Raw genomic sequence first — 10,608 nt, 5'->3', positions numbered from 1 at the left:
TGAGAAGGAAGGAAGAAGAGAAGGAAGGAAAGAAGGAAGAAGAGAAGGAAAGAAGGAAGATGAGAAGGAAGGAAGATGAGAAGGAAGGAAGGAAGATGAGAAGGAAGGAAGGAAGATGGGAAGGAAGGAAAGAAGGAAGGAAGGAAGATAGGAAGGAAGGAAATAAGGAAGAAGAGAAGGAAAGAAGGAAGATGAGAAGGAAGGAAGATGAGAAGGAAGGAAGGAAGATGGGAAGGAAGGAAAGAAGGAAGATGAGAAGGAAGGAAGAAGAGAAGGAAGGAAAGAAGGAAGATGAGAAGGAAAGAAGGAAGATGAGAAGGAAGGAAGAAGAGAAGGAAGGAAGATGGGAAGGAAGGAAAGAAGGAAGATGAGAAGGAAGGAAGAAGAGAAGGAAGGAAAGAAGGAAGATGAGAAGGAAAGAAGGAAGATGAGAAGGAAGGAAGAAGAGAAGGAAGGAAGAAGAGAAGGAAGGAAAGAAGGAAGATGAGAAGGAAGGAAGATGGGAAGGAAGGAAAGAAGGAAGAAGAGAAGGAAAGAAGGAAGATGAGAAGGAAGGAAGATGAGAAGGAAGGAAGGAAGATGGGAAGGAAGGAAAGAAGGAAGGAAGGAAGATAGGAAGGAAGGAAAGAAGGAAGAAGAGAAGGAAATAAGGAAGATGAGAAGGAAGGAAGATGAGAAGGAAGGAAGGAAGGAAGATGGGAAGGAAGGAAAGAAGGAAGATGAGAAGGAAGGAAGATGGGAAGGAAGGAAAGAAGGAAGAAGAGAAGGAAAGAAGGAAGATGAGAAGGAAGGAAGATGAGAAGGAAGGAAGGAAGATGGGAAGGAAGGAAAGAAGGAAGGAAGGAAGATGGGAAGGAAGGAAAGAAGGAAGAAGAGAAGGAAAGAAGGAAGATGAGAAGGAAGGAAGATGAGAAGGAAGGAAGGAAGATGGGAAGGAAGGAAAGAAGGAAGAAGAGAAGGAAATAAGGAAGATGAGAAGGAAGGAAGATGAGAAGGAAGGAAGGAAGATGGGAAGGAAGGAAAGAAGGAAGATGAGAAGGAAGGAAGAAGAGAAGGAAGGAAAGAAGGAAGATGAGAAGGAAAGAAGGAAGATGAGAAGGAAGGAAGAAGAGAAGGAAGGAAAGAAGGAAGATGAGAAGGAAGGAAGGAAGGAAGATGGGAAGGAAGGAAAGAAGGAAGATGAGAAGGAAGGAAGATGAGAAGGTAGAAGGAAGACAGAAGGGAGGCAAGAAAGAAGGAAGGGAAGGAGGGAGGGGAAAATCGGGAAGGAACAAAGGTGAAGGGAAGGGAAAAAGGAAGGGAAAATGGGAAAGGAACGAAGGAAGGGAGGAAGAAGGGAGGCAAGAAAGCAGAAAGGAAGGGAGGGAGGGAGGGAGGTTAACTGTAGTGGCATAGTTGTTACAAGATGGTATTTCAGGCCGACTCTGCCAACTTCCAACAGTTCGATCTTGACCGGTTTTGAGTTTGACTCCGCCTTCTCTCCCTCCGTGGTCACCAAACTGAGGACCCAGTTTGTTTTTTGGTGGGGTGGCAATATGTTGACTCTATAAACCACTGGGAGAGGGCTGTAAAGCAGTCTATAAGTCTTAAGTGCTGTTGCTGCTGCTATCCCCAGGACCAGAGGGTCTCCTCCTTCTCTCCTTGAAGTTCTCCACCAAAGAGGGACATCTCCTCTTTCACGCATGGTTGACTCTGTCACCAGACTCTGGTGGCTTAACGCCAGCACCAAATCTCCATTCTGGGACACTGCCACCCACCCACTTTCCTCGAGGTATTAAGAACAACTTTGGAGCAAGGAAATTTTTGGTGGAGTTACAAAGGGAAGTTAAAGCTTTCCTCATGCGTACTTTGATTGAAACCAGAACACCCTGACACAATCCCATATGGCAGTGTTTTTCAACCAGTGTGCCGCGGCACACTAGTGTGCCATGAGACATGGTCAGGTGTGCCGCGAAGCTCAGAGAGAGAAAGAAAACAAGAGAGAAAGAAAGAAAGAGAGAAAGAAAGAGGGAGAGAGAGAAAGAAAGCAAGAGAAAGAGAGAAAGAAAGAGAAAAAGAAAGAAAGCAAGAGAGAGAAAAAGAAAACAAGAGAGAGAAAGAGAGAGAGAGAAAGAAAGCAAGAGAGAGAAAGAGAACAAGAGAGAGCAAGAAAGAGAAAGAAAGAGAGAGAGAGAGAGAGAGAGAGAGGAAGGGATAGTGGGAGAAAGAAAGACATAAAGGGAGGGAGGGAGGGAGAAAGAGAGCAAAAAAGAGGAAGGAAGGAAGGAAGGATGGAGAGAGAGAAAAAAGAAGAAGGGAGAGAAAGAGGGAGGGAGAGAGAAATAGAGCGAAAGGGAGGAAGAGAGAGAAATTTTTTTTGTCTAAACTTTTTTTAGCCGCCCCCCCTCAATGTGCCCCAGGGTTTTGTAAATGTAAAAAATGTGCCATAGCTCAAAAAAGGTTGAAAATCACTCCCATATGGGACTCAGCCTTCCTAACGCTGCCTTCTGCAAATTGTGGCTTTGGTTTTTGCGCCCAGGATGGATCAAATAGCTCAGGGCACAGGCCAAGGACCCCCAAGGACCGCCGTAGCCCTCTTTGCTTCTTGTTCTCCTACACCAGTGATGGTGAACCTATGGCACGGGTGCCACAGGTGGCGTGTACTGTATAGCCATATCTGCTAGCACGCAAGCCGTTGCCCTAGCTCAGCTCCAACCTGCATGTGTGTGCCGCCCAGCTGATTTTTGGCTCGCACAGAGGCTCTGGGAGGGTGTTTTTGGCTTCCAGAGAACCTCCAGGGGGATGGGGGAGGGCGTTTTGATCCTCCCCTGGCTCCAGGGCAGCCTTTGGTGCCTGGGGAGGGTGAAACACGAGCCTACTGGGCCCACCAGAATTTGGGAAACAGGCCACTTCTAGGCTCCAGAGGGCCTCCAGGCAGTGGGGGAAGCTGTTTTAGCCTTCCCCAGGCATTGAATTATGGATGTGGGCATTCACACATGCGCGTGTATGCGCTTTCAGCATCCGAGGAAAAAAAGGCTCGCCATCTCTGTCCTATACCTAGGTTGTTGTACCTGGTTGGGATGTTTGATGGTTATGATTGCAGTGACATTTGCTGGCTGAGGAATTCTGGGAGTTGAAGTCCAAATATCTTCAAGTTGCCAAGGTTGGGAATCACTGCTGTACAGTGTTGGGCTCTTGCTGGTACGCAGCTCTGGCACGCGAGCAAGGGATTGAGCGCAATTTTGCTTCCTGCACCTGTGCAGGTAGCAAAATCTCACACGGGGATGCATGTGTGTGCATTTCAGAGATTTTTTTTGCTTCCACGCATGCGTGCAGTTAGCCATACCGGTAGGAGCACACCACTGGTTTTATATTGCATTAATTAATTGTTGTATTTTATCATTCTGTATTGTTTTTGTCCTTCAGGATTGGGCAGCATACAAATCTAATAATAATAACAAGAGAGTTGGAAGGGACCTTGGAGGTCTTCTAGTCCAACCCCCTGCTTAGGCAGGAAACCCTACACTACTTCAGACAGATGGTTCTCCAACATCTGCTTAAAAACCTCCAGTGTTGGAGCATTCACAACTCCTGGAAATAATTTATTAGAGATACAAGTCGTATTATTATTATTATTATTATTATTATTATTATTATTATTATTATTATTATTCTGGAGGCAAATCCTGTTCCACTGATTAATAATAATAATAATAATAATAATAATAATAATAATAATAATAATTTATTAGATTTATATGCTGCCACTCTCCGAGGACCCGGAGTGGCTTAACTGTTCTGTCTGTCAAGAAATTTCTCCTTAGTTCTAAGTTGCTTCTCTCCTTGTTTAGTTTCCACCCATTGCTTCTTGTTCAGGTGCTTTTTAGAATAGCTTGACTCCCTCTTCTTTGGGGGCAACCCCTGAGATACTGGAAGGCTGCTATCCTGTCTCCCCTGGTCCTTCTTTTCATTCAACTAGCCAGGCCCAGTTCCTGCAACCATTCTTCATAGGTTTTAGCCTCCAGTCCCCTAATCCTCTTTGTCGCTGTTCTCTGTATTTTTCTACAATCTCAGCATCCTTTTGATCTAATAAATGAATGAATGAATGAATAAAATCAAATAAATAAATGATAGATAGATAAACAAATAAAAATAAATAAAATAAATAAATCCAGGATTCCTAAGTGTGTGTGGGGTGTCTTTGCCTCCTTGCCCTTTAAGACCGGGCCCAGCAGCTATGGGGTGCCACTGAGACCATTGCTTGTGCCCCCCAGGGAATGCCCCCTGATCCCAGTATCCTCAAATTGGCAGCACAGTTTCTCTCCCCCCAAAAAAATCTTGAAAGGGAAGCCTCTCCTTGGAATACAAAAACTCCAAAAGCAAAAAAAACCAAAACCCCACCGAAATTCAGAAGCCAAGAGGCAGATGCCAAACCCATGTGAGTACAGAGAGAGCCCACCCACCATCCTCTTCCTCTGCTGGGATCCCCCCTGGCCCCAGCCAAGTTGGCTCAAACCGAACCAGAACCTCAGCTTCGTGGGAGGGATCCTGGGAGGTCATCTAATGCAACCCTCAAACTCCTTCCTGGACATTGATGTAGGAAAATCTAAAATTCTCCTCTCTCTCTCTCTCTCTGTCTCTGTGTGTGTGTGTGTGTGTGTGTGTGTGTGTGTGTGTGTGTGAGTGAGTGCTCTCCACAGAGGGATAGACAGCTAAAGGCCTCTTGAGATGGTATTGTAGCCTTCCTGCCTAGACATGAATGGGGAGAGGACAACCAGTAGAAACATACTCCACCCTGAGTCCACTTGGAGAAGGTTGGCTTATAAATTGGATTAAATAAATAAATACGGGACTTTTGCCAACGTCAAGCCCATCTAGTTTTGCCTCTGCCATCTTTGTGGAAATTTCCCTGAATTTCTCAGAGTAGCCCCCAACCAGGGCCTGTGGGTGGTTGTGTTTCCAGGGTAGTTTTCCTATCTATTTATTAACCCAGTCCAAGTTGGAATCTCCCCGTGGTCCCCTTTCCATGCCCGAAGCAAGTCCAAACCTGCTTAGCTGCTTGGATCAACACCAATGAAAGAGAATCTTTATAGCTCAGGGTTGAACTGCGGGGTTCCTTGGTGCTACCTGATTTTGGTGGCTTTGTTGCTGACGTTTCATTACCTGACTAGGTGACATCATCAGTGATAGAAGGGGGGAAGGAAGAGGAGGAGGAGGAGGAGGAGGAAAAAGAGGAGGAAGAGGAGACTGGGGGTCCTTGGTACACTGTGCTTGAATGGTGACATCGCCAGTGCCAGAAGGGAGGAAGGAGGAGGAGGAAGAGGAGGCTGTGGGTTCCTTGGTGTTCTCTGAGCTTGGTTGTTTTCTTGCTGACGTTTCATTACCCTACTAGGTAACATTGTCAGTGCTCCGCCGAAGCTGACATCTCTCCCTGAAGATCCAGTGCATGATTGACTCCTCAGCCTTTTTGTTGTGAGTGAGCCTGGATCAAGTTTGATAATGTCGAATGAGGATGAGCCAGGCCTGTCTGGGGACACTGGGCCCATCGCCTTGCCAGCCGATGCAGAGGGTGAAGAGGTGTTAATGCAGACTATTTCCGAGTCGGAAGAGGAAGAAGAAGGGGGTGTTAGAGACAATGACCCACTGCTGGATCCTAGATTTAGAAGTCTTCAGAGTAGACAGGAGGAATTCTAGAGGGAAAGGAAGTAATCTGTACGGTGTAATTCTAGAGTTGCTGATTTGGAATGGGAGTCTGGGTAAATGTTTGTGGAGTTGCAACTTTTCAAAAATGATGGTCCATTTCCGTATGATCTGATAAATCTGCTGAGAAAATCCTGGCCTTCTGCTCTAAAAAGGCCCCTCGCCTGAAATGTTGACATGCCTAGACGTTTGGTAAACTGCCGGTGCTAATTTGATGTATTGAGGACTTATCTAAAAGCAGGCCGCAATGATTTAACCCTTTGGCGAGGGTCCCGGAGTAATTGTTCAGAGGCTTCAGTTTGGAATGCCATGTTACAGAGACATAACAAGCTGCTTGGGGGTGAGATGATGTGACTTCTTGGAGAAAAATTAAGTTTGTTTAAAGAAGTGGAGAGTGTTTCCAATTTGATTACGCCTGGCATAGAACACTTTTGGGTTGTTGGTTTTTTTTAAAAAAAAAGGGGAATTATTTCTGCAACTTGTCACAAACCAAGGCAAAATTTTGCCCTTCTACACTCGGGTATGGTTTTCAGCCAGTCCCACAGAAGAAGGCAGAGGGGTGAGCAGAACCGAAGAAGCTTCTTGATATGGGGAGCGAAAGGTTTTTCAAGGAAAAAAACAGAACAGAAGAATTCCAGTAGCTGCCTTTCAGGGGGAAAAGCCCCTTTGGTTTGACCACTCCAGCCTGGAGAGGATGGAGAACCCCCGTAGATATTTATTCCGGAGAGGAAGCAGAGGGGTGGGGGTCTAACAGGAGGAGGGGTCTTGCTCCTGGGGACCCTCACTGGTTGCAGGCTGTTTTGAGGGGGTCTCATCCCAGGCTTGAAAAAGTTGGGGATCCCATCCGGGTTGCTGAAAATTGTCCATTTTTAGAGAGGTTTGCAGGGAAGATGGACGGGAGGATCCCAGGTGGCTTTAGCAGGACAGGAGCCCCCACCAGCTGAGAAAGGGCTGGGGGGGCAACGTTGCAGCTGCCTTGAGGTCCTGGAAAGGGGGTGCACCATCCGCCAGCAGCCCCTGCTGCCCCCCCCCCAGCTGATGATCCTCCAGGGAAGTTCTGACCGGGAGGTATTTACAGGTCCTTTCTCAGTGCAGTGGGGGGGAGGCTTGGGGGGAAGCCTCACATGATCCAGGCGGGTGGGGCTGGCCCCCTCCAGCTCCCCCCCCTTAACGGGCCACGGCTTCTGCCCTAGATGGAGACTTCATACGCTGCCGCCGGCATCTCCTGCAGAGAGAAAAGTCTGCAGAGGGTTGGGCCCTTGGGGGGGGGGGGGGTCAGGCGCTCTGTCTCCCCCCCAGGAACAAGTTAAACAAGGAAACCCCTCCCCCAAAGCAGAGTGGGGGGGTCTCCTGCTGATTGGTCTAAAGTCATTATGTACCTAGCTCTTTGTCTGTCTGTCTATGTATCATCCATCCATCCATCCATCCATCCATCCATCCATCCATCCATCTACTAACTAACTAACTAACTAACTAACTGTCTGTCTGTCTGTCTGTCTGTCTGCCTGCCTGCCTGCCTGCCTGCCTACCTACCTACCTATCTAGCTATCTATCTAATCTATCATATATCTATCTCTCCATCCATCCATCCATCATCTGTCTACTAACTAACTAACTAACTAACTAACTAACTAACTAACTAACTAACTAACTAACTAACTAAATGTCTGTCTGTCTGTCTGTCTGTCTATCTATCTATCTATCTATCTATCTATCTATCTATCTATCTATCTATCTATCATTCTATCTATCTCCTGCCTGTCTCCCTGCCTGTCTGCCTGTCTGTCTCCCTGTCTATCTATCTATCTATCTATCTATCTATCTATCTATCTATCTATCTATCTATCTATCTATCTATCTATCTATCTATCTATCATTCTATCTATCTGCCTGCCTGCCTGCCTGCCTGCCTGCCTGCCTCTCTATCTATCTATCTATCTATCTATCTATCTATCTATCTATCTATCTATCTATCTATCTATCTATCTATCTCCCATCATTTGTCTCTCTCTAACCACCTTCCATCCATCCATCTATCTATCTATCCTATCTATTTATTTCTTTCTCCCTCTCCCTCCTCTCCCTCCTCTCCCTCCCTCCCCCCTCTCTCCATGCACACACCCCCTCTCCCCCACTGAGTGCCCCCCTCTCTCTTTGGGCAAGGAAGCCCCCCCCACTTACTCCAGTCTCATAGGTGGGGTTGTCAAAGGCCGCCTCGTCCGCCATCTGGTCATAGGAGGGTGAAGCCGAGAGGGCTGCTGGCAACGAGGACTTTCCCTGGTGCCTGGGCAGACGGAGAGGAGGGGGCCGGTGGGGGTCAAGGCACAAGGGTGGGGATAAGGGTGCCCTATGTCCCCCCGTCCCTCCGGTCAGCCCTCCTGCCCTGCCACGGCAGCTCACCTGGAAATGCACAGGTAGATGGTGCCCAGAAGGAGCCCCACCATGGCCACCGGGAGGAAGACGGCCAAAGCCACGCTGGAGCCTTGCAGGGGGTCCCTGGCCGGCATCACCTTGGCCATGGCTGCAGGGAGAAAAGGGGACTTTTGGGGAGCGACTTCAGAGCAGCAGAGAGGGTGGGGGAGGGCAGGGGGGTCAGGGTTCATTTCAGTGAGGGTCCCACCTTGGAGGAGGGCTGGGCAGGGGCATGGGGTGGTGGTGGTGGCTATGGGCAGGGCTACAGTGGGCGCATGTTGGGGGTACCTGTGGTGGCTAAGTACTAAAGACTTCCTGAGACCCCCTTTCCTCCCTCCCTCTCTTCCTTCCTTCCTTCCCTCCTTCCCTCCTTTCTTCTTTCCTCCCCCTTCCTTCCTTCCCTCCTTCCCTCCTTTCTTCTTTCCTCCCCCTTCCTTCCTTCCCTCCTTCCCTCCTTTCTTCTTTCCTCCCCCTTCCTTCTTTCCTTCCCTCCTTCCTTCTTTCCTTCCCTCCTTCCTTCTTTCCTCCCCTCCTTCCTTCCCATCAAGCAACTGTGTTCTTTTTGCAGACGATGTAAAACTCTTCAACACCACCGATAACACAACTACTGTACAAAAAGACCTAGACTCAGTTTCTGACTGGTCCAACACATGGCAACTCCACATCTCAACCAGCAAAGGCTCTGTCCTACACATTGGCAAAAAGAATCAGAACTTGAAATACAAACTTAATAAACAAATTATCACAGATAATCCCCACTCGGTCAAGGACCTCGGGATACTAATAACAAAAGACTTAAGTGCCAAAGTCCACTGCAACAACATAGCCAAGAAGGCCTCAAAAGTTGTTAATCTAATCCTACGTAGCTTCTGCTCCGGCAATCTCACACAACTAACCAGAGCTTACAAAACATTCGCCAGACCCATCCTCGAATACAGCTCATCCGTTTGGAACTCATATCGCATCTCAGATATTAACATCCTCAAAAATGTCCAGAGATACTTCACCAGAAGAGCCCTTCACTCCTCCACTTGAAACAGAATATCCTACGAAACTAGACTTTCAATCCTGGGCCTAGAAAGTTTAGAACTAAGACGCCTTAAACAAGATCTAAGTATTGCCCACAAGATCATATGCTGCAACGTCCTGCCTGTCGGCGACTACTTCAGCTTCAACCACAACAACACAAGAGCACACAACAGATTTAAACTTAATATTAACCGCTCCAAACTTGACTGTAAAAAATATGACTTCAGTAACCGAGTTGTCGAAGCGTGGAACTCATTACCGGACTCTGTAGTATCATCCCCTAACCCCCAACACTTTACCCTTAGACTATCCACGGTTGACCTCTCCAGATTCCTAAGAGGTCAGTAAGGGGTGTGCATAAGCGCACTGGAGTACCTTCCGTCCCCTGTCCAATTTTCTCTCCTTTATCTCATATTTCTTCTCTACTATATCTCTATAACCTTCATTGTGTATTATTGTGTATTGGACAAAATAAACAAATAAATAAATAATTTAAAATAAAATAAAATAAATCTTCCTTCCTCCCTCCCTTCTCATCTTCCTTCCTTCTCTCCTTCATTTCCTCCCTCCTTCCTTCCTCCCTTTCCATCTTCCTTCTTTCCTTCATTTCCTCCCTCTCTCCTTCCTTCTTTTCTCCTTCCTTCCTTCCCTCCTTCCCTCCCTCCCTCCTCCCACTCTGCCTCCTTCCTTCCTCCCTTCCTCCCTTCCCATCTTCCTTCTTTCCTTCATTTCCTCCCCCTCTCCTTCCTTCCTTTCTCTCCATCTTCCTTCATTTTCTCCCTCCCTCCTTCCTTCCTTCTTTCCTCTGCCCTTCCTTCCCTCCTTTCCTCCCACCCTGCCTCCTTCCTCCCTTCTCATCTTCCTTCCTTCTTTCCTTCATTTGTTCTCTCCTCCTTCCTCCTTTCCTCCCCCCTCCCTTCCTTCCTCCCTCCCACCCTGACTACTTCCTCCCTCCCTCCCTCCCCATCCTTCCTTGGACAATGTGACAAGGTTGTGGGTGGGTGGGGGAACAAAGGATGTGAACTTTTAACTGGATGGGAAACACAGATTCAGGTTCCCAGTGTGGGTGCCAGGGTGGCTCCGGAAATACATTGGAGCTTTGAGCCTTGACTCAGATTTAGCTTGGATGCTCCCTGGAACCTTGAGAAAGATCGTCACAGCCAGGTGGATGCACACAAACACTGGCAGAGTGTGGTTGCACCTGGCCATCCTGCACACACCCCTCACACCCCCAGCAGAAGAAGGCAGCACCTGGGAAAAGGAGGTTTTGGGGACCCCCCCTCTTACCGTCTAGCTTCGGGTTGGCATAAAACTCATTGCTGGAGGCTGCAAAGGAAGCAGAGGGGGGGCATTATGGAGGGGCATCACAAGCTGGCAATGCCCAAAGCGATTTTAATAATAATAATAATAACAACTTCATGGACTCCATCTGTAGAGTCTGGAGGACAGAAGGAAAAGGGGGGACATGATCGAAACATTTAAATATAT

The 10,608-nt window shown here is 47.7% G+C and overlaps 1 protein-coding gene across 1 annotated transcript in view; it reads right to left on the bottom strand.

Moving 5' to 3' along the window:
* Window positions 1-6,868: 6,868 nt before the first annotated feature.
* Window positions 6,869-10,608, bottom strand: part of LOC139162500 (seizure protein 6 homolog) — a 40,266-nt gene continuing 36,526 nt past the window's right edge. Inside the window, exons 12-15 of the mRNA XM_070742917.1 lie at window positions 10,408-10,446; window positions 8,080-8,200; window positions 7,861-7,963; window positions 6,869-6,904 (exon numbers count right to left, since the gene is read on the bottom strand). Of these exons, the coding sequence (XP_070599018.1) occupies window positions 6,869-6,904; window positions 7,861-7,963; window positions 8,080-8,200; window positions 10,408-10,446 (299 nt within the window). The remainder of the gene's footprint in view (window positions 6,905-7,860; window positions 7,964-8,079; window positions 8,201-10,407; window positions 10,447-10,608) is intronic.

The sequence above is a fragment of the Erythrolamprus reginae genome, chromosome 1 (assembly GCF_031021105.1).
Source record: "Erythrolamprus reginae isolate rEryReg1 chromosome 1, rEryReg1.hap1, whole genome shotgun sequence".
Lineage (NCBI taxonomy): Eukaryota > Metazoa > Chordata > Lepidosauria > Squamata > Dipsadidae > Erythrolamprus > Erythrolamprus reginae.
The sequence above is the reverse complement of the archived record's forward strand: the minus strand, read 5'-3'. Positions and strand labels throughout refer to the sequence as shown.